The 24,107-nt window shown below is 44.9% G+C and overlaps 1 protein-coding gene across 2 annotated transcripts in view; it reads left to right on the top strand.

Annotated features, from left to right (window-relative positions):
* Plxna2 (plexin A2) overlaps positions 1 to 24,107 on the top strand; it is a 190,122-nt gene that overhangs the window by 130,069 nt on the left and 35,946 nt on the right. For both annotated transcript variants that reach the window (XM_005082844.4, XM_040739013.1), the window contains exons 7-12: positions 1,133 to 1,286; positions 1,809 to 1,905; positions 4,107 to 4,221; positions 10,798 to 10,998; positions 13,272 to 13,368; positions 16,290 to 16,480. In XM_005082844.4, coding sequence (XP_005082901.1) covers positions 1,133 to 1,286; positions 1,809 to 1,905; positions 4,107 to 4,221; positions 10,798 to 10,998; positions 13,272 to 13,368; positions 16,290 to 16,480 — 855 coding nt within the window. The remainder of the gene's footprint in view (positions 1 to 1,132; positions 1,287 to 1,808; positions 1,906 to 4,106; positions 4,222 to 10,797; positions 10,999 to 13,271; positions 13,369 to 16,289; positions 16,481 to 24,107) is intronic.

The raw sequence follows: 24,107 nt of genomic DNA, 5'->3' as shown, positions 1-24,107 counted from the left end.
AGAAAAATAGCCCTCAGCCACCTGCCAAGGTACAACCCCAAAATATTCCATGTCCTTAGGCCCTGACTGCATTTTCATTGTGAAGGATTTTATGAGCATTTATGAATGTTAGTTAGTTAATGAACTTTCAATGGTTTTAGTTCATTCATACCCACCAGGAGGTTTGGACTCCAGTGATGCTAATGAAATAATCAGGGAGATTGTGCCCATTTGTGGGAGCTGAGGACAAACTCATTGAAAAGTGGCATGAATTCAGAACATTTTCCAAATTCTGAAAGTCTAGTTTTTTACCACTAAAACGAGGCTATCCAAACTTAGCCTGGCTGGAGACTGCTGTTCTAGATGGAGTCCTTAGGTAGTATACATTATTTAGACATCAGTGAACTCTCTTTGATCTCCTGTGTGTCTCAAGAGCCCCCTGCCCCACATGAGAGCACTGCAGGAAAGTAGAAAGCCCAGAGGGAATAGAGGAGCAGAAGCTTCCAAATGATGGGTGAGTGGTAGCTGTGAAAGGCTGTCTTCTACCAGCCTGGCTCCTGGCCAGTCTGCATCCTGGTGAAGCATAGGTCTGTGATAAATTCCCAAGCTTAGGACTCACTTGCAGATTCCTATGTGCTTTGCAATTAATTCCCATATCAGATAGAACAGTGTCTGAGATGAATATTAGGACAAATCTGTCTCGTGGGAATCAAGAGTCACTAGACTCAGACACAGGTTCCAGCTCCAAGGATCCTCCCAGCTGTTCCCTGTGACCCAACCAGTAGCAAGAGAGCCCTGGGGTCTGCCACCCCAGATTTAGCCCTGTGCTCCTTTCACATCCTCACCTGTGACCACACCCAAATAGGAGTGGTCAGTGCTACAGGTATGGGCGTGGGGGATATCTCACTATACAAATACCCTTACTTCCTTGAACACCAAGTGCTTTCTGATGCTAGACAAGATTGGCACATTAACAATAGCGATCTTTATGAAGATCATTGACCCCACACACCACACAACCCTTTGTTATTCTAAAGGCTCAGCATCAAACATGGAAGAACACTAGACCAATGCCTTTCTCTTATAGAGCAATAGGTCCTGGCAGGAACCTTACCTGGGGCCTCGTTCTCCTGAGCTCTTGCTTTTCCCACAGCTCAGCCTGGTTGTGAATGATGCCCCCAACCTCTCTGAGGGCATCGCCTGTGCCTTTGGGAACTTGACTGAGGTGGAGGGACAGGTGTCTGGGAGCCAAGTCATCTGCATCTCACCTGGGCCCAAGGATGTCCCTGTTATCCCTCTGGATCAAGGTAAGGATTGTCTGCCAAAAGAGCCATGGATGCCATGGTGAGCATAGGAGTCACAATTACAGACATGAAGCTACCTGACCAGTCTTAGCATACCAGAGGCCGATATTGGCTTGCATAACTTGTTTGAGTTTGAAAGCACTGTGCTATGCCCTAAGTGAGATTCAAGGAGGAAAAGGCTCATTCTTCCTGGGCTGAGAATGCATAACGTGCACTGTGCCCACTTCCTGTCCCTTCTAGGAACAGGTGAAACTCAGGCAATAGATTGCATTGAGCGCTCTCCACCAAACTTGGCTTGAAGGCTTCTGGGCTAAAATTCTGAAATTCTTTCAATAATTGGATTTGACTAACCAACCAAGGGACTCATGGAATCTGTTACGAGGGATGGACTGGTAGGGATCCTCGGGACCAATGCAGGTTCGGGCAGGCTTCCTCTACCATCTATACCCATGGGTAGCTCTGTGACATGGTCTTCCCCTCAGTGTGTTCACTGGACCCCAGGTTTCACTCTGTCCTCTCTTGCAGACTGGTTTGGCCTAGAGCTGCAGCTGAGATCCAAGGAGACAGGAAAGATCTTTGTCAGCACCGAGTTCAAGTTCTATAACTGCAGTGCCCACCAACTGTAAGCATGCCTCAGAAGGAGCCTTGCCTGGGTCTGGATATAAGTATAAGGTTCCACTTACTCCCTCTAGAGCAAGGGCAAGACTTGTGCAGTAGTCACACCGAAGTCTCTCTAGGGGGACTGGTACATGTTCACTTGAATGGCAGTCAGTCACCACAGTCCCTTGTCTCATTCCTTTGGCCCCCACCCCAGTACATTCCACCCCCAGTTCTAAAGCAGAAAAGGGTCCTGACCTAGGAGCTGTAAGAAGAGGTCTTCACTTCAGCCAGTTGGCAGTGGCTTTGTAGGCAGGGACTGACAGTGAGTGTGGAGGAGTTCGATATGCCCGAAAAGGAAGACAGACGTAAGGATGGCAGCCTCTCTCAGCACCCAGTGAGAGGGTCTGGGCTAGAAGAGGCATTAACTTCAGTGTGCAACATACCCCCCCTCACTATATATTATGAGTAAGGCAGAACAAGAGGTGGAAATGGCTAGAGGCAACAAAGGCAGGGCAAGAAGACTACAGCAGAACTAGGTAAAAATGACCACTATCCACTATATTCCAAACCCAGATTACCCTGCTTGGGAATTGCAGACTTCTTGGAGGGAGGACCTGTCAGCCTTCACAATCTAAGACAGTGGTGACAGAATCTATTGTTTGTGAGAGTACCTGTATCACCATGGCAATCCAGCGTGATGTCACCACATTCAGTGATGGATTTCTATGGCAAGGAAGATATTGTCACAGGCAGCAAATTTTAGCAGAAAAAAAGGTCTCCTTGACAGCCAAGATACTGTTTTATTGCTCAACGCTGTTTTACCCTGCTGTACTCCTGGAATTCTATTAAAAGTCACAGTATCAGGTTCAGTTCCCTCTTTTTAATACAGTAAGCTGAGACTTATATGTGCTACAACGACAGTGACAAAATTAGCCAGTGGAAGAGCCAGGTTAGCAACCAAAAGGCACCATTTCCTTCACCCTCATTGATATTCACTATTTACTTTTTGAGTTGTATGATAATATTATCAAGAATCTATCAGTGATGGAGTACATGAAATGGCATGGACTCAAACTCAGAAACAAAGTGATTTTAGTCATGACTGGCCTTGGAGTGTGCATGACTAGTAAAGAATCCTTTCTTGGGTGTGTATGAACCAAGCCATCTGACAAACCTCACACTAGTCCTGAGACCCCTGGATGGAAGCCCCTACCACCTAGACTTAATAAAAACCCCCACTAGGTGGCGCCAGATTGCAGACCTATTTCTACTCTGACCAGCTTGGTACAGTTCTGAAAGGCAGAGCTAAGCTGCTACATACAGAAGACGAGGAGGAAGGCCAGGACTCTCAGTACGTTTCCATTGCAGTGGTCTGCACACTCACAGGGCCTCCAGGGGATTCCAAAGAGGAGGAGGTGCTCTCTCTGGGAGGAACATTCATCCCACCAGCAGAGGTTATTACTCCATGTGAGGACCACAAGTGACATGGGGCAAAGTTACAATGCTGTACCTTTCACAAGCTCAATAACATAGCTACTGTGAACCAAATCACTTAATACTCAAATGTTATTCAAGGGGTTGAAATAATAGGTGGTTTCACTTCTTCAAAATATTTGTCACATTTAGCAGTATTCTTTCCAAAAACCATTTCCTATACATTATCTCACTTGACACCAAACAGCCCCGTGGACTACACAGGAATGCTTTTTACAGACAGATGAAGAAACTTTAATGCACAAAGTGAGTGACTTACTCAGAGTGACATCAATGTTGGCAGCTGAAGCAAGACTATAATCAGATCTGCCTAATTTCTGCCTCTGTGCTCTTACAGCTACTCTGACTGATAAGCAATGGTGTTCTGGCATTAACTATCAGCAATCGGATTTTTTTTAATGTAATACATAGTATTTACCAATTTCTGTAATTTAAATGCTTCCGCCGTCATCAGTTTCAGTCCATCAGACTGAAGTTCTAGCTTGCGAAATTCCTGAAAATATAAACCAGCACACTACTGTTTGCAGGTTAAATCATTCTCACTGCAGTCCCAGTTTATTCCTGATTGTCTTGCCCCATGACCATCTCAGACGCAGAATCCACAATTCTCAGTCCTAGAATATGCTCCACTAGTTTACCCTTCCAAAAGTGAAATGAAGATTTAAGGATAACAGCCTTCTTTCATGACAGGCCTGCATGGCTGGCCCTCTTACTGTCTCCTCCTTGCAGGTGCCTGTCCTGTGTCAACAGCGCCTTCCGCTGCCATTGGTGCAAGTACCGAAACCTCTGTACACATGACCCCACCACCTGTTCCTTCCAGGAAGGCAGGATCAATGTTTCAGAGGTAAGAAGACTCTCTGTGGCATGACAACAATCCCAGAAAATCATCCCCTTTGCATTGCAGATGGTCTGTCCCATGACTTAATCATCTTTTGTCCTGGCCTATCCTGATCCTCTTATCAGTGATTCTTCATATTATAAACAAATGTTATTATAAGGCTCAAGAAAGTAGCAACCAGTGGCCACTCAACAGAGGCTATATCTGCTAGGCTGTTAAGACTGCATTCAAGACTATAAAGGTGACTGCTAGTTGAAACTAAAAGCTCAGAGGAAGCATACCCAACAAACAGACTCCATGCTCTGAGAGAGTGTAATGAATGCTGTCTATTCTTTGAGTCTAGCCCTTTGCTTGGCTGTAGACTTACTGTGCTTCAATAGAACATTCACTCTCAACCATCTTTCCATGCCAACTTTTCTTCCAACTCTAAAATTCAATGATTCTTTGACTCTGATGTATTACTGGGTGGGTGGCCTTGGAGACAGAGAGAAATCCAGCTAGTAAAAAACACCAAGCATTGCCAAATGTCCTATTCTATTATCTAGTTGAAGCTCCTTCCCTAATGTCTGACCTGCCTTTGTCATCGACACAGTGAATATCGTGTTGTTCTTCTTTATTGTGAATATCCCACTTAGCAATTATTCACTAAGGTTGGTTCTAACACATTTCCTCCAGTATGCATCAGCTCCATGAAGTCTGCTTCTTTAATTTCCCATTCTTTTGTCTAGTGTTTTTCATGCCAATTAGGACTAGACAATTAAGGACCTTGTATACTCACACAGAAAGAGAGAGAGAGGAGAGAGAGGAGACAGAGAGAGAGATATCCCCCTTTTCAGTATTTAAAAAAACTTACAGATATTAATGAGTGACCACAGATTTTCATATACTGCTGGAACATTTCTAGATATATCACCCTCCTGCATTGAGCTATAAGCTGCTTGAAAAAGCAAGGGCCATATCTTATCTTTAAGTCATAATCCTTTACCGGTGAGCATTTTTGGAGTGCACACACAGGGGAAAATGGTGAACAGTGAGTGTCCAAGTGATGTTGACTGGACCAATCTAAAACAGATTCTTTTCTAGTCGTCAGGCATGCTGGAGTGCTACACTGACCTTAATGGACACTGGGAATTAATTCCAGGTCTGAGATTCTGTAGGAGTTTAAAACTAGTCTTCTTGGGGATGGGAGCCTAAGTGTTGAAGGTGTGGGGTAGAGGTTAACATGGCCTGGGTGACAAGGAAAGAACGGCCATGGGAAGCAAGTCACTGCAGAAGCAGTAGAAGGGAAGCACCCTCTGTCTCAGAAATGTGCCTTCACTGTGGCTGCTGAAGTCCTGAAGGGATTCACAGACTGAAAGAGAAAACTGGGAACTCAGGGAGGGACTGGTGCAGATCAGGACAAAGAGCAATGCTGTGCCTGTGGAGGCCACCCCAGCAGGCAGATAGAAATCCAGAGCCAAGCCTGGGGGTGACCTGCATCTGGAGCAAGGGCAAGCAGTTTGTCACAGGGAGTGAGGCAAATAAACTATAGTGGAGAAACCTGAGGGCTGAGCCCCTGAGGGCTAATTGGAAGCAGGCCCAGGCCCTCTTTCACCACAAGGAATCACTGAAGCATCGCTGCTCTTGGGCAGCAAGTGAGAGAATTGAAAGTCCCAGAGAACTGGCTAGAAAGAAGGCACTGCCTCCTCCCTGTTACTCAGGATTCAATGATCACCTAAAGATTTGGGAGCAAACCCAGGGGCTTCCCTCATATGTTCAGTCTAATTTCCACGCTTTGGTGTCTGTACCTTGGGTTGGAAAGCAGCGTCTTTCTTGTCCCCTTTATCTCCCCACCTCTGCATGTGCTCTCATCCTCATGCCTACTGGCTATTGGCATAGCACCAGGACTGAATGGAGGCTGTGAGGGAAGCTCAGAATCCATCCTGCTGGCTTTACTCAGCAAAGGGCAGTTTCCCAGCACAGTAGCTAGGGCCACTTTCTCAAAGACATAAAATACAACGGAATCTTTTTATAGCACATCCCTTCCTGGTCAATGGCTTCCAAGCTTAGCTTTTTTTTTTTTTTTTTTTGGTTCAAAACTCTACTTTAAGGGACCCTATTCCCCAAAGTTTGAAGGATAAGAAAAGTGCATGTGTTCAGCTAGGGTAAAGTTGTTTTAGGGGGCTGTAAATCCCTTATATATCTTTTTTCTAAATTCCATCAACTCCCTCCTCCAACTTCAAATAAAAGTTTCATGCCTGTATATTGATAGGAGCGATGTATCACTGATTAGCACTGCCAATTAGCACCACCGATTAGCAGCACTGCAACGGTCATGCCTCATGTGTTCATGGTTTTGCACCTGTGGCACAATTCTCAGTGTGCCTTCCCAGGACTGTGCCATCAGCATCACCTGCAAGTTTGCTAGAAATTCAAATTCTTGCATGCTACCCCAGATGAAGCTGAAGACTGAGAACCATTGACAGATGGCATTTCAGTTGATTCTCTAAGCTGAATGCAGTTTCCCATAACTCTTATTTGACATCTGTAGTAACCAGAATGCCAGCAATTTAGGGCTATTGCCCAAGGCTATGGATAATTCAGCACCCAGAAAGAACTGACTAGTTTGCACTCCACGGAAGGAAATTCTTCCTATGGAAGGGCCAGAAGGGCCATTTTCAGAGGTTCTTCTACCCACATCCTTCCAGAAGCTTCCTGGCCAAATTCATGCTTGGGCCTAGCAAGGAAGAACTGATAAGCTGAGCCACAGCACATGCACTTCTGAAACAGGAATAGAGCAGCTCACATCTAGTGGGTGTGCATCACCTTGTTTGAGAATAAATTTTGTTTAGTCTTGACTATTAAGCTGATTCTGTGGCAGATAAGACTGGGACTCAGTATTCCTCAGACGGCTGGTCTAACAAATGCAGATGTCAGAACTCAGTCCAACACTGCTTTGAATAGGCTTGAACCTCCCGATTGTGCCACATATGTGCATATACAAAAAATACACAGTAATCATATTAACAGTTGTTAACTCAGCCTGTTACCACACAATCACTGCATACCCTCTTTCAGGTAATCTAGTTGTCAGGTATTGCTAACACCATTGTACATGAAGAAGCAGAACTTCACCCTGACCATTTCTCAAGCCCTTTGAAGGTGATTAGCATTTTGTACATGGAGATGCTCACTGTACTTTGAATGTGCTCAGCTTCATCTTCTCTACACCCTCCCCCACTTAGATCTCACAACTTTCTGACAGACTACCTAAACCTCTACCCCTGCAACACAATGTTAGCAGGTAGTGTGCACAGAAATATGTACAGCTGTCATCCTAGAAAGCTCATCACCCTTCACAGCTGAAACTGGCCCAGGCCTAGTGAGATGTAGATACATAAATATCTTTACACCCATCCCAAGGGAAAGATAGAACCAAATAAATCCGATTAGCTTCCCAGGATGGTGGCTGCCCTCACTCTTTGAAGTCCAGTGGGTGAAGATAATGCATTTCCCACATGGAAGAAGTCATTTTGAGGACTAACAGGTCCCCAAAACAAAACCAAGGGAATCCCAACTGGACAGCAAGGCTATGATGCTGCCTCTTACCCATCCCTGAGGTGTTCACCTTCATTTAAACTGAAACACTTGTTTTCTGTCCTGCCAAATAAACAAAGCCCAATACATCTTTTTGCTACCAGGCCAATCTTGAGCACGTTTAGGCATTAGGGGAAGAGCCTATTCATCATCTTTAAAACTAATTTTAAGAGGCCTAAAAGAGCATGGGGAAGTTTTCTAAAATTCTATTCTTTGAAAAATGTAACTTATAAATAACTCCCGCCAACCTCTAAGCTGGTACACATTGAATATATTCAGTTATCCCTCCACTGAATATATTCAGTTATCCCTCCACAGTCATAGAGGACAGTGACTGGTTCCAGAACCCTTTACAGATGCCAAGTCCTTTCTACTAAGCCATGTGATATTTTCATAAAACCATACACATTCTGTCCTGTCCCTTAAGTGATCTTTAGATTACTCAGAATATATCACTCTGTGCCAATGCTGTATGAATAACTGCTTTCTTTATTTGGGAAATAATCACAATGGGTACCTTGTATATATCTAGGATATTCAGGTACAACTTTTGTTTTTCAAATTTCTTTGGTCCTTGGCTGATGGAATCCATGGATACTGAGGGACAATTATGGGAGAATTTTTGTTATCAAAGGCTTAAAGGATTCTACAGTCTTATTTGTTGACTGAGGTATCATACTTCCAAAAGTATATCTTTAAGAATCTAGGCATCCTGAAATTGAAAATGTTCTCTGAACTCATTAGAGAAACAAAAACTTGTTCTTTACAACACTTGGTTCCAAATCTGAAGTAATCTATATTTCTGTCTCTGCCTACTCTCTCTGTCTCTCTGCCTCTGTCTCTGTCTCTCTCTCAACATTATACATCAGACTTACTTCTATCATAAATTCCAACCTGTTAGATTCTGGCTAGATTTTTAGTTGCTGACTGGATGGTCTTCTTTTCAGTGGGATACCTGGGTTTCCTGTCTATAAATCTGTGAAAGACTCTGTCAAAAGTGCCTGCAGGGAATGAAAGTAAAAGAGCAGCAAAGAGCAAGTTTATGAGTTGGCAGCTTGAGCAACTGGCCTTGAACTGGGACTCATCTGTTATGGTATCCCTTCTGATCCAGTCCCTCTCAGAAGTGCTGCCTGCTGGAGTCCTCCTAAGCAATGACCGGCAGGCAGGAGTGGGCCAGCTTACCCTGGAAGTCTTTCTAGTACTCCCAGACAGGTCTCAATAGGAAACTCCCCAGGCTCCTGCTGTGTGAATGGTCATACCCCTCCTTAGATAAGGCTGTGCCTTTAGGTAATGGCCTAAAATGGAGTTCCAGAAACCATGGTCATCTGTAGTCCTAGCTTGGGAATCAAATTGCTTCTCAAGTCTCCCTTATTTCTTACCAGCCTCCAAAGTTGGGATTAAAAAGAAACTACAAAATCATTTTGTCTATTGTTTTATTTTCTTTGCATTCACCCTACTGCCCTACTGCAAACAATAGCTAAGTATCCACAACACATCTGACACAAGATGAAGACTTGGAATGTGAGGTGGAAAGGTTCAGGCTCAGCCCTTGAGAATATCACAGCCCAGCAAGAAAAACAAGTCCACAGGAATTGTGGTTCCACAGATTCAGTGCAAATGTGATGTAATACCTAGAGTTCTACCTGAAGCCAGTGCAGGAAAAGGTCAGGTCAGCCTTCCTGTGCCAAGCTGGAAGGCTGGGCATTTGATCACCAGCTATCTAATTAAGTTAAGGTAGAGCAGAGGGCAGGAAGAGGATAGCAGTGGTGTGCAGAAGTTAGTCTATGATAGGAAGTAAAGCATGTGCAAAGGCCCAGGTTTTGGGTCAGTATGAGATATGGCACCACAGAGCTATGTGTTAGGTATGTTCAGACCTTGATGTACAAAAACGAACATGTTTACAGGCAAGTAGATACCACAGTATTATTGGTTTGGAGCTGGAATCTCGAAAAAAAGGGGGGGCTGTGTATGTCCACACAAAGAAGCTGACCAGCTCTATAGATCTTCAATAGAGATTATAGTTGCTCAACAGCCTGTGTTACATAAGGCTTCTAACAGGGGCAGTTTCTGCCATCTGGAATCCTCTTGGAGACCATCCATACCTTGCAGAAAGTCCAGCGGTTTTGGTATTCAGGCAGCCAATACCAGCAGTACCCTCTGCAGGTCTTGTAGCCGCATGAGCCCCAACATGTTCCCAAAGTCCCTCTAGGAACTAATGTGCAGAGGACAGGGAAGGTGGAGCCATCTTCAAGAACTCCCTAGCTGACCTTGGATGTTAGACATGTTTCCATGTGAAGAGTTTCCACATTCCCCCCTGTAGGGGGCAGAGAATGCAACAAGACTCAGGTCTCCTGTAGGGAGGAAGAAGCCAACAATCTGTGGTATTGGACCTCTGTCTCCAGACACAAGGAGGAAAACTGATCTCTCCTCCTCACGGGCCCTCCCTACTACTTTGTTTTCCAAAGCTGCATAGCATTCACACATGGTAATGAAACGAGATAAAGAGCCAGAGCAAGAGCATATCTGGGGAGCTGGGGTAGGGTAGTTGATCCCCCTCCTGGAAAGCCTGGCTCAGCTGGAACTGGGAAGCTGAGGCAGTAGATAAGGGCTGCCTCGGGCTTTAGACAATGCAAAGGGCCAAGGGGCTGGGGAACCAGATAAAACCAGAGGTGGGGGGCCTGAGCTGGGGACATGAACCCATGGAGGCTCTTTCATTTAGTCTCCAGAGATAAAACACATAGTTTGTCATACTGGTGTTTGAAAGTTAATTCCTAAGTTGTAATACACACCCCCAAGATTAGGATGGCTTGTGGAATGGTGTTGACGAATCAAAGCCCAGCAGGAAGAAAAGATTTCATCCGCTACTGACTCAACGTCTCCTAAATAAGGTGCAGCTCTTCTCATGGGCGACCCACCTGGAAACAGGGAGGTCCCAACTGGCTTTGGGTTCAGGCCCGGTCCAGGCTCAACCCTGAGAACTAATGGAGCTCTCTGTTGCTCACTTAGGACTGTCCCCAGCTTGTGCCCACGGAGGAGATTCTGATCCCAGTTGGAGAAGTAAAACCAATCACCCTCAAGGCCCGGAACCTTCCCCAGCCCCAGTCCGGCCAGAGGGGCTATGAGTGCGTGCTCAACATCCAGGGGGCTATCCACCGAGTCCCTGCCCTGCGCTTCAACAGTTCCAGTGTGCAGTGCCAAAACAGCTCGGTAAGCAGCTCACACGTATGCCAAGACCTTAGATCACAGAGGATCACAGACAGCACCCACATTACAGGGACAGAGAAACCCATAAGCACCCTGAGCCAATGAGCCATGTTCTCGGAGGAAAGAGCGTTAATGGCAGAAACTGAAATGTGGAGGTTCCTTCTGAAGATAAAGAATACATTTTTGCCATTGGTTAAACTTCTGCCACAAGGATTGAACCCCACCCAGTACCCTGTCCCCATGCAATATGTGAGGACACTGGCAGGCATCACTAGGATGAGGATGGACACATGCAGCATTTCAGGAGCCTCAAGGGTTAAACCTGCCCAGAATGGTGGACAGAAAGCACGAGGTGTTTAATTATAATTCCAGCCCAGAGAAGATCTTTTTATCTGCCAACTCCCTGTCTCCGACTGTGGGGGGTCAGCTCAGAGATGAGGGACGTGACAAAGGTGTTGAGGGAAGCTAATTCGCCCAGGAGAGATAAAGAGAATCTGGGCCTCTTATCAGAGAGCTGTCAGATTCTGGGGTCACAAGCGTTTGATAGAATTTGTAATCGGTGCCAAGTGTGCAGGGAGCCAGACTGGGGAAGAGAGCACAACAAAGGAAGAAGGCAATGGAGGGCTGGGCAGGAGAGCAGTGGTGACATGCCCTCCAGAGCTAAGTGACCATGGCCGGAAATGGGCAGCCATAAAGAGGGCCTGCCCAGGAGACTTAACAGGGTGCAATGGGGACTGGGCCACCTGGGGGGTTGGGAAGGTCCTCTGTGAGGTCAGAAGAACAGAAGACTCAGCCTCTCTAGGGATTATTTTTTCTGGTGTGCTGAGACATACCCAGGAAGACGTGAGTACTAATCCAAGTGAAACCTATCTACAGAGGGAAAGGAGGAGGCTGGGGAGACAGCACAAGTCATCAGAGTGCCTGCCACCACCCAAGCTTAAGGACCTGAATTTGGATTCCCCCATACCCACATAAAAATGCTGGTCACAAGGACTCACAACTATAATCCCAGTGCTGGCACTGGAATGGTGGAGGATCACTGGAGCCCATTGGGCAGACAGCCTAGCCAAATCTATGAACTCCAGCACAATCTCAGAAAACGGAAGCATGATTAAGGAAGACACCTGGCCTCCATGTGCATAGTGCCCAGACACACACTTCTGCACACAAACACATCAAAAACTCACCACATACACCCAAGAGACCAACCAGTCATGCCACAACTGTTGCCACATGCCCTGTCACAGGCTCTGGGTGTGTGAGAACATTAACTTTGAATCCCCAAAAGCGGACTCTGGAGAGGATAAATGCACCCATGAAATAGTGCATTATAGTCCCTGGAAAGTGCTGGACTAAAGACGGAAAATGGCAATATCAGGAATCCAAGGCTGGGGGGTGGGGGGACCAGAAGGGGCATAAGAAAGGGCACAGGGAGATGAATGAGAACTGTAATAAATGAACAAGAGTAAGCCATAATGATTAATAAAAACCCAGAGATTGATATTGGGGTTCAAGATTTAAGTTGAAGATCAGAAAAGCAAAGCAGCTGGCCACTAGCTCTTACCCCTAACCCAGGCTGAAAAGGCTGTCTCCTCAGTGTGGCTGGAGACTAAATCGCCACATGAGACCCTTTGCTTTTTCCTTTTATACCTCCCTAGTGCTGGGATTACGCGTGCGATCCCAAGCGCTGAGATCATCTTTGCGTGAACTGGTTCTCTTTAGGACTGGATCAATTTCGTGTAGCTCAGTGTGGCCTTGAACTAGCAAGAGATCCATCTGCCTGTCTCCCGAGGCCTGGGATTAAAGGTGTGTGCCACCACCGCATGGTTCTATGGCTAGCTAGTATGACTGCTGGTATTAAAGGTGTGTATCACCATTGCCTGGCTCTATAGCTTGTGGCAAGCTTTGCTTTCTGTACCCTCAGGCAAGCTTTAATAAATCATAAATAATATATCACCACAGGTGGCAGTTGTAGGGAGAAAGCAACATTCCTTTTGAGATACAGTGCCAACCAGTACACAGAGAGGGCCTTCAGCAAGTATGTTGAAAGCTAATGGATTCAGCAGGAGAAAGGGCTAAACATGAGCTTCTTCAGATTTCAGAAAGTAATGAAGGTTAAGTCAGAGGCTTAGGCTAGCTCCTGGTGGCCTTACTGACTACAAGTCAGGGGCAACGTGCCATAGGGTCCTTTTGGGCAGCATGAGGAGTTGCTTTGCATTCTGGCTTCCTATGACAGAGAGTCTTGAGAGATATGTGCTCCTGTCCTCTCCCTGCAGTACCAGTATGATGGGATGGACATCAGCAACCTAGCAGTAGACTTTGCTGTGGTGTGGAATGGCAACTTCATCATTGACAACCCTCAGGATCTGAAAGGTAAGCAGCTGCTTCCGGGTGCAAGTTTGATCTTTTCATGACCTTGGGAAAGGCTGGGGTTGGGGAGATCAGAGAAGGCTGCTACTGTGCCTTGAATAGCACACTCTGTCTGCCAGCAGAGCTCTTCAGAGGCTCCTAAAGCAACATTTGAAGCCATCAAAGGAGTCCTGTTGGGAGCCCTGTTTTATTACAGCCAGAGCATCCGCCAGGCGGCTGCCCGTTCCTCTGCACTGTTCTCTGGCTCCTGGTAGCTTTGAAGTATCTATGGAACCTGACCTAGGAGAACAGCAGGCAAAGCGTCCTGCCAACTTCCCTAGAAATGGAGACATTGCTTTCATGCAGGCTCTCCTTCCCCTGTTCTCATTCCTGGTCACTGTCATAGCACAAAGAAGGCTTGTAAGTCTGTGCTCTAATCCTGAGACTGGTGGGGGGATCCCTATGCTAATTCAGGCTCAGATCTGGAGCAAGGAAGCTCAGTGAGGGGGACTGGGTTAGGGCAAGAGGGAAACTCTGAAACGCCTGCCCTGTAAGCTCTCAGTGCACTCATCCAGAAAGCAGGTCCTGGCAGGCCCACCCTCAGGGCAGCCCTTCAGATTGGCCCACCTCCTGAATGTGTGTCATAAGGCATTCATTAGGCTATTCGCTTGAATTGTTTTATATTACTTATCTCCGTAACTCTAAATGTGTGCTATTATTATTCCTATCCTATAGATGGTGAAGCTGAGTCATATAGTGAGTGCTGAGACAGTCTGATTTCAGAGAAGGCATGAAAGTTAGTACACACCAAGATAAGGACCTGTTGCCACTGCTGCTGGGCTCAGAATGAGATCTGAAGCCCTTCCCCAATCTGGAGCCAAATATACTAATATGCTTCAAGTAAATGGAATTGTCATAGCCTCTGATTCAGCCAGTGGGCACCAGGGGGGCAGTTAAGGGAAGGGCAGGATCTGTAGGAGTTTCTACATCTATGGAATACAGCTTCTTGTCCTGGCTACACCATTAAAGTCCACACAGCCTACACTTCATGACAGACTTCCATACAGGTAATTGTGTTTGCTTGCTCCTAGACTAGGTCTTTTTCACCACCAGAAGAGATACCTTATCTTCCTCGCCTAGTTAGATCAGCTAGATCCCAGAGGTTGTGCCCAGGACCTTGGGGGGAAATGTGCAGTTCCAGACTGGTACATCAGACTCTCCTGACATCTACAAGGCTCTGTGGGTACACAAACCTCCTCATGCCTTCACATGTGTGACTACTAGATCCTTAGTGTCAGAGAAAGCTGCATTTAAGTACTCAGGTTCCCAAACTCAGCAAACCAAATTCCACTGCTAGTGCTTCTACTTGAACCACACAAGTTTAGACTACATTCTAGTGTCTTCACTCAGGCCCTAGAAGAAGGGAAGCTGACTGCTTAAGGTCCTGCAGAGGATTTGCGGAGCTCATGGCTAAAAACTGCATGATCCAGACTTAAAAGTTGTCTTACAAGTACTTGCTCAATTTCAGATTCCCTTTGTCTGTCCTGTACCTTTAAGACCACAGGCACAGGTACTTGGGACTTAGGGTGCTGAATGGTCTATGAAACTGGGACAGGGAAGCTGGATGGGACAGAGTGCTGTGTCAGGGAGTGCTGTGGAAGAGTGAAAAATGTCTCTACCCTGGGGCATGCACCATGACCTCCAGACAGGTCATGAAAGCTTGGGACAACTTGGCTGGAAAAGATGAAAAGTGGCTTTCTCAGTCATGGTTCAGTATTCACCATGGGATTCTTTCTAGGGACCCTCAGAATACCCACATCCGATGGCATAGTATTTACACCTAACTACAAATATCTAAATCATCTCTAGATGACTTACAATGTATAATTGAATATAGATGTGGGGAAGAGAGTTGTACATGCTAGTTATTAAGTAATGATAACAAAATGTCAGTCTATACATGTACAGATGTATCTACTTTTAGAAGCTGAATCCATGAGCTGATTATATGCATCTGGAGAATTTGCTTGGAACTCTGGATTCCCAGTACTAACAAGAAAGGACCAAACTCTGGGCTCATGCTTGATAGCTAGTTCCTCTAGGGCCTCCAAGTCAGTTAGAGAAAAATCAAAGCAAAAGGTTTGCAGATTGGTCATGTGACCTATCAAGAACTAGTTTGTCCTCTCTGGGTATACATTCTTCATCTACGCATGCTGTGAACAGGGTTGTGTCATGCTTTCCTTGCTAGCATGCCTCCTGCCTTAGCCACCTGGACTTGCTTTAAGCACAGCTGACTCTGTTCACACACACACATACACACACACACACACACAATTTCCAGAGTGCCAACTGTGATTCCTCTCTTAGAGGACCCACCCTCAGCAGCACAGCAAGCTTCACATCAGGATTCAGGCTTGAGACTGGCACCCATAATAAGCTCTAGGGGTCAGTATGTCTCTTTGAGCATTCATTTTTACCCGAGATGCCGTCATTTGCAAGAGATGGCAACTTAAGAGCATTGTTAGAGTCCAAATAGAAGATAATAGGTGTGTATACAGCATCTTGTATATCACCGGCATTGCTAAGCACTCACTGTGCAACATCTCATCTAAACCTGCCCCAAACCAACTATTATCTCCAGGTTAGAGATAGGCAAATAAGATTCAGGAAAAGTAAAACACTTTGTCACATTGCTAGGAAGTAGAGAAACCACAATTAAAGCAGGGATATAATTCAGTCTAGATGCAGAAACCTTTAGCCCATTATTTTCTCCTATACCTCTAGATGACTGCCTAGTCAGCTTATTCACTCTCCGTGTTTTACCTGTGCAGTGTGGTGACCCCTGATGCTGTCTATGGTTAGGGCAGATCTGTTACACCTACAAAGGGGTGTGTGTGTGGTGAACCTCTGCAGTCCTGTCCATGACAGCCCTCCTCTCTTTGCAGTACACCTCTACAAGTGTGCAGCCCAGAGGGAAAGCTGTGGCCTCTGCCTCAAGGCTGACCACAAGTTCGAGTGTGGCTGGTGCAGTGACGAGCGCAGATGCACCCTCCACCAACACTGCCCCAGCACTTCTAGTCCCTGGCTCGATTGGTCCAGCCACAATGTCAAATGCTCCAACCCTCAAATCACAGAGGTAAGTTTCCAGCTTTCAAAAGAGAGGGGGACAGCCAGGGACATAGGAAAGAAATGTGCTTGTGGATGAATTCCTGAAGATGGTATATTTGGTGGAGAGATATGGAAGGCCGTGTGTGTGTGTGTGTGTGTGTGTGTGTGTGTGTGTATGGTCTAGGAATGAGCATAAGTGAGAGGAGTATGGGCCATGCCACAGTGCAGTGCATGAGGGCATGATGTGTATACACGCTCTGCACACTCAAACACATGAGGGAGGCATAGCCAGGTAGGAGCCAGACATCAATGCCATGGTAAAGGAATGTATCAGAAAGCAGCTTTGGCTTTTCTCAGCAGAGATACTATTTGGGGAACTACAATTATTTCAGAGGTACAAAATTGGAAACTGAAGAAATAGACAGGCCATATTTTAGCTACATACTATTTCTCAGGATTTTTTCTTGGTCCAGTTTGCTTTGTGCATTTCTCATGGAAGTAAATAAAGTAATTAATTATATTGGAAAAGTGATATTTCCAAAATAGCAAATTGCAAAGGAAGACGAATTGGTGATATGGAGAGAAATAACAAGTGCGTGGGTGTGAGTGGTCTGGAGAGGCACAGCTGTATTTAACTCTGGTTACTGTCAACTGTTCCCCAGTCAATAATGGTTACCTTTCCTTTGAATCTAAATTGTGCATTCTCTATTAGAAACAAATGCCTTCGCAGGTTCCATGGTGGTCTGCAGAGCTTATGGTTTCAGAGAGAAACTATTCCTGAGTTCATCTTTCCTGGGCTGATGCACTGTCCCTGTCTTTGCATCATTTCCCCCAGGGCCATGTTCCTTTTCCCTTTGTCATGCAATGTTGGGAAACTTCTTGAATTCCTTTCAGATGCAATCAGAGTGCCTCAGTTCAGTTTAAGGAAAAACGAAAACCTCAATATTACAGGATGTTTAGCCTTCAGATGAACTGTTTGAACAGGGAACCGATATTTATTTAACGTGCTTGGATTTGATATGTTTATAATTCTTACAGTAGCTGTATGAAGTTAAGTTTTTTAGGCTCCATTTCACGGAAGAGAAGAACGAGTCTCAAATTCACACAGCAGATAAGAGGCAACACCATCATTTGAGCTCAGATTTCATTACAAAGTTACTTTCGAATTCTTCATGATTTACCAAAGGAATATGCAGTTAGTGCTGCTTCACCTTAATGTGCATTCCATTGCCAGCACAGGCCACATAGATGTGACCCCTCCACTCCCCCCCGTGAGGGGACACTGTGTCAAGTGCTCCAACCCCCAAATCCAGAGAAGCTGAACACAAGACCATGGAAAGGACTTGTGCAGTGTGCCGCTGTTTTGTACGTGAGTCTCTGTGGAGAAGAATGCAGTTGATAAGGAATGACAGAACGGCTGCATCGTGGTGTTATTCTGTGACAGAATAAGCTTACACAGGTGTAGGCCCTGACCCCAAACAGGGAGTGGCTTTAGTACTAGCTTACATTCAGATGTGGCCAGTGACCATGTCTGCTGATTTTTGATTGATTGATTGATTGAAGAAAATGTAAAGAGGGCTGACATACTGGCATGCTTCAGCCTCTGCCCTCCTACAGAAAGCATCTTGAAGTCTTTGGAGATCTGTGCTTTATCTGTTCTAGTGGTTTCTGGCAACTTCCAGCCTGAAAACTTTATTGTCCCATGTTTTGCAAAATGTCTTTCTGCTGTCAATACCTGTGGTGTCTGGAGCTTAAATTAGGAGAGATTCTGTTGCCAGCAAGCACTTCCTATCTCCACAGGCTCTGGGACTGCAAAGCCCTAAGGTTAGCTGCCTCTACCGCCTACCCTGTTCACAGAGTGAGGACTGACAGGCTGCTGGGTTCACAGAGGACACCCAAATTACAGGAGGCTAATTAACCTCCTGAGGTAATTAGGCTATAATTGATTTTTCCAATGAATGTATCAGTAAAAGAAGGTGTTCCAAGACCCCTAATGGTAATTTCATGTTGAGAATGTTGAGATATAAAAGGGCATCTTTGTGAGTGACAAACCTGTGCTATGCTCCAAACCCACTCAGGGACATCACTCTAGATAGGATATATGGCAGCAAGTACCCAGTCCTGGAATGACTAGACTGTTATCTCTTACCACCACCAGACCTTCCTTCACCTGTAAGTTGTTTTCTGTTTCTTCTAACTAGTCACTTACAAAATAATTTCATATTTATAAAAAGATACAAAATACTACAAACAACACTCACATCCTCTTTACCTAGGTTTTCCAAAGTTATCATCTTACAGAAGCATACTGTTATTGTCAGTTAATGTTGATCCAGTAATGTCATCTGGCATACATTCCTTATTAACATTTTCCAAATTGTCACAATGACATCCTTTCAGCGGTCCAAAATCCAATCTAAGGTCTAATCTGAGAGCCAGTGTGATGTTCTATTATGACATTGTCTTGTTCCTTTAGTCTTTTAATCTACAGTCCTAATAATGCCCTTCAGGAACCGTCATGATATTAAAGAGTCTAGGTCTATAACACGAAAACTAAAAAGAGCCAGAGGTATTAGGTATTAGGGTTCCAGCTTCAAGTTGAAGATAAAAGCAAAGCAGCCAAGTCAGTAGATCTTACCTCTACCCAGCTGAAATGGCAATCTTGTGTCTTAATTCCTGTCTCCTCCTCCTTTTATTCCTTTCTCTACCAAGCCATATCACTCCTGTCTCCACCTCCCAAGTGCTGAGATTAAAAGTATGTGAATATAAGTGCTGAGATCACCTTTGTGTGAGCTGTTTCTTTTAGAACTGAATCAACTTCATGTAATAATCCTGAGTCCTGGGATTAAAGGTGTGTACCACCACCACCTAGCTCTATGACTGCTAGGTTTAAAGGTATGTATCACCACTGCCTGACCTCTATAGCTTGTGGCTGACTTTGCTTTCTGAATCCTCAGGCAAGCTTTAATAAATCATAAATAATATATCACCACATAGGCTGATTATGTTGTCAGTGTCCCTCAATTAGGATAAACCTAATGTTTCCTCGTGGTTTAATTCAGGCTGGATACTTTGGCAAGAGCCATTAAGAGAAAAAGAGAACAGAAACCAACCTGAGGAGGATCTGAAGGGAAGAAGAATCCACAGTTCTTGCTGATGGTGAACAGGCAAACATTTAATAGAAGAGGAAGCTGTATTTTCACACTACAATCTCAACTAATAAATATAGAAAGAATTGTGGAAAAAGAAAGTCACAGTTTTAATGTGCATAGCTGTGACTCTTTCAGGCAAGGATGGTCCTTAGATGAAAAGAAAAGGTGAAGGTTGATGAAAATAGGATATTTACACAATCATTAATTGCAGTGGGAATTAATTAACAGTAGCTTCTCAATGAAGAAAACTAGCCAGTCGTCCCCCCCCAGCTTAACCAAAAAGTCAGTGTTCATATCACCAAAACAACCCTGAAGACCTCCTAAAACAGTACAATCTCTTTTCTGTGGCATTATTTTTTGCAAGAATAAATAACTTGTTCAAGGTAATCTTTAAGAGGAATCAACTTATTTTCTTCAACTTTATTGGATAATCCCTTTGTGCTGGCATGGCTCTTTTTTGAAATCTCATAATTATGGGTCTTCTATGTATTAATAATCTTTACACATGTCCTCCATTATCTTCAGAAAATATGTTGTCCACAGTACCACCACTCAGGGTAGCCTGCCCAAGCCACTAACTATATGACCCTTCTAGAACTGAGAGGAAGAAAGGATCTGTGATGGCCTATGTTCAACTGTGGAAACAAAGTGTGGCTTCAAGTGGTGCTCTTCTGCCTGTGAGCAGAGAAATAAATGAGATGACCTCAAAGATGCTCCACCGTAAAGAAGGAAGTGGACTCATGAGCAGTTACATGAATAGCTATGTCCTTCCCTAACCCTCCTTATCCTGCTGTCTCCATAGCAACCAGGGCTACCCCTAAAGATCCATCTGTTATAGATTCTCCATGCAGGACAGCCTATTGAACGTCCCAGTTTGCACATACAGGTTAGGACCACCTCACTGTCTGCTCCTTCTCACCAACTCATGACATAATAATGATCCTGTTTCCATGGAAGGACCTGCAAGGTTGCTTTTGTTTCCAGCTATCACCCAGGATTCTGTGCACATGCTATCTCTTAACCATTGGAATAGATGTACTGAGGACGGGAAAGCCTACCTACCCAACCATGCCTATATAATGCCCAGCCTGGACCTCAGAGCCTACTAGGACCTCAATGACGAAACTATTAGGAGTCTCCCAACTAGAAACATGTTTTAAGAAGCTGTGAACTGTGAGGATTCAGCAGAAAGAGAAAAGAGACAGAATATGTTCTCTGGAAAAGAAACTTGAAGATTTAAAAGGGCTCTGAAACAAATGCAGTGAAAGTCCCCACCCTGGTCTCTGCTTTTATTTCCATAGGGTAGCCTAAGAAAGGATCGCAGACAAGGTGTACATAACAGAAATATATTTTCTTAGATGTCTGGATGCTACAAGTCCAAAATCAAGGTGTGGATAGGCCTGAGTTCCAGGGAGGGCTGTGAGGGAAAATCTGCAGCAGGCCTCTCTTCTGGATATTGGTGCTGTAATTATGACACCCTGGCTTGTGATTTGCCATGCAACCTCTTCCTCATGTTCATATGATGACATTCTCCCTGTGTATCTGTGGTGGTGCTAGGAATTATAACTTGGACATATAAAGGGGAGGATCTGGCCCATCAAAATGAGAATTCTAATAAAGAAGGTCACAGCTCACTGAGAAATAAATTCTCTCATTAAAGAATATTTAGTTGGTTCCCACTGCATGCCAGAAATTATTCTTGAGTTGGAGGTTGCTACAGGATTGACTGAGACCTGTAAAGACACAGCTTCTCCCAGCACAGCCACAACCTTGAACATTGGCTACTTGGATGATATTGGGAAGTGCCTTCTCCATGGGCTATTTTGCTTCCTCTTCTAACCCACACCTTGGCAACTGTCTCCTCTCTAAAAAACAGGACTGACTACAGCAGAATAGTGTATCCAGAGCTAAGGAAGACACCACCTCAGACAAGCAGGAGACAGAATTCTAATTTGGATCTTGATAATAATAATAGCTTTCATTGAGCATGCTTCTGTTCTTTAAGCCATTTATTCTCATTCTCCAAACAAGGTGGTTGTAATTATTGTAAGAGCTGAGAGAATGTGCTTGGGAAAATCAATAATTTACCCAAAGCCACACATCTGGTTAGCAGCAATACAGAGGCTGAAAACTAGGACTCTGTTGTTATTGCCGCAGAGGGTATACTGTACCCATCTGATGTCAGGCCCTCTTGGAAGACACCAACAGATGTCAGACTTATTGAGTACTTCAGCACTCTTTGAAATAATTTACCTATACTTAATTATCCTCCCACACACAATCAGGTTCAGCCTCCTTTCTATGAGTGTGGGAAACGGTTTGGAAATTTGGGGTATATGTGAGCTGAAGGCAACCATATTTTTTTTCTTTCAGGCACAGTATTTTATTTAATATGCCTACTCCAAGTGTTATGTAACAGGGAGTTGTTTTTGGTCTTTGTCACCAGTGCCATAGTGGCAGCAGTGGCTCTTCGGCCCCCTGGGTGGAGGTCTGACCTCTGAGGCATCTCTGTCTAGTGGGAAAACCCAAAGGACACAACCCAGATGGTGTGCACCTGCAGGCTAGGACAGAGATCAGGCTAAGCAAGGCCAGAAGTCTTGAGAAACAGAGGGAATCACAGAGGTGACACCTCAGGCGGTGACTGGAAACCTACCACACTTGGAATCTGAAAGAATATGCCTATGTGTTTCTAAAACCACATGCCCTGTGATGCAATTCCCAGCAAGGATGTACTGACAACAGGCAATCTCTTCATTGACCACTGTCTGAGAGAGTATAGACAGGGTTTATTGTTACTGGACTGAGTCCTAAAGTGTTTCTCTTAGATCCTGCAAACCACAGGCTACCTCCCCCCCCCCAACTAGATACCAATCATCTTAAGACAAAGTGACAGAATAACATAAAGCTCTATTAAAATGCAAATATAGAGTAAATATGGTGGCACTTCCTGTGATACTAGTGCTCAGGAGGCTGAGGCAGGAGTATATCTCCAACAAGTTCAAAGCCAGCCTGAGTTACATCAATGAGAGCCTGACCAAAAGAAAACACACACACGAGCGCGCGCGCACACACACACACACACACAAACTCAGAATTCTTTAGGAAAGAGAGAACCCTGTAACAAAAGTTGTCTAAATGGGGAAAGAAACCTCAAGTAGAAAAACAACACAAGGCACAGGAAAGATGCCCAAGGTTTACCTTCTGCTTGATACTGCCCACAGTGACTTTCATTAATGGTGTGTGTGGCAAGCAGAAAAATAGGCCCTCCTGACTACACATTGATTACTTAGGCACCTGCTCAAACCCCAGCCTTATATGGGGTCACTGTGTCCCAGGGGATGACAGAAACACTAGAATACAGAGCAAACAATGCACACCCCTGAGCAAAAGGTTCCAAAACTGTCTTCAGAGGAGGTACAGACATTACAGGGGCAAAGGTGTGATTTCTGTCTTCAGTCTCTGAAATATGTCTGATGAGACAGTACCTGCTCAGCTCAGTTCTTCATCCCATGAAGAACCAAATTAGAAATTGGATTAAATTAAGAGGATTATCGGAAGGAGCTCTGAGTGGCTGCAGTAGGAATACACTAGAGCACTCCCAAGCAACACTTTGGCACCCTCTTCTTCCAGGCATAGTTAAAGAACACAATTTGTTCTAGAAATTGATACAGACCAGCATTTCTCTATACCGGGAATTGGGGATATTTGTTGACTGTTGGTCTGAGCCGGGCTAAATATTAAGTTGCTAAGAAAAACACAGTCATCTCTGTCTCAAGACAGTTAATGAGCCATTGGTGAACCAGACAGTGAAAATCCTGTCTGGCCACAGTCTTTGAGGTGGTCCTCAAAGCCCTGTCCTCAGTACCACCACTTCCTAGCCAAGGCTGACCTGCAAGAAACTTCTTAGACATTCTCCCGCAAGTTCTCCTCCCAGATCAACAGAAAATTCATACCATCTCTTAGCTATCCAACAGGGTCCCTATATACCCTGTTCTCACCTGCAAGTTCCCTTTGTACAGAGCAGGAAACTATACATTGTTATGGCCTGCTCTCTGAATTAACATGCTGGAGCTTTCCAAATATTGGCTAACTTAATCCTGGCACCCTCCCTTTGAGGCCATCAGGATTATCAGCTTTCAGATGAGGATGTTCAAGGTCACATAGCTCAGGAATGTCAGACCTGCTTTCCAAAACTCAGGTCTACCAGACACCAGAGGCTACCTCATCTCTTCTTGCTACAGATACTGCCTGGGTACCAAAAGGTCTCACTTCTTTGCCCCAGAGCAGTCAAAAGTACACAGAACATCTGAAACTGGAAGCCAATATAGGCAAATATGCCTAACATCCCAGCCATGTCTGAGTTTATGCTGTGTCAGTGGAGGTTTTGGTATTATTCTACTATTATTCTTATCTTCCCCTGAAGCCCCACTGCTCTTTTTAGATCAGGAAGTCCTGCCCTGGGCTTTTTTCAGGCAATAACTGGACACTTGATTCTATGGACCC

The sequence above is a fragment of the Mesocricetus auratus genome, unplaced genomic scaffold (assembly GCF_017639785.1).
Source record: "Mesocricetus auratus isolate SY011 unplaced genomic scaffold, BCM_Maur_2.0 Super-Scaffold_100676, whole genome shotgun sequence".
NCBI lineage: Eukaryota > Metazoa > Chordata > Mammalia > Rodentia > Cricetidae > Mesocricetus > Mesocricetus auratus.
Note: the sequence above shows the minus strand (reverse complement) of the source record. Positions and strands in the feature narration are given on the sequence as shown.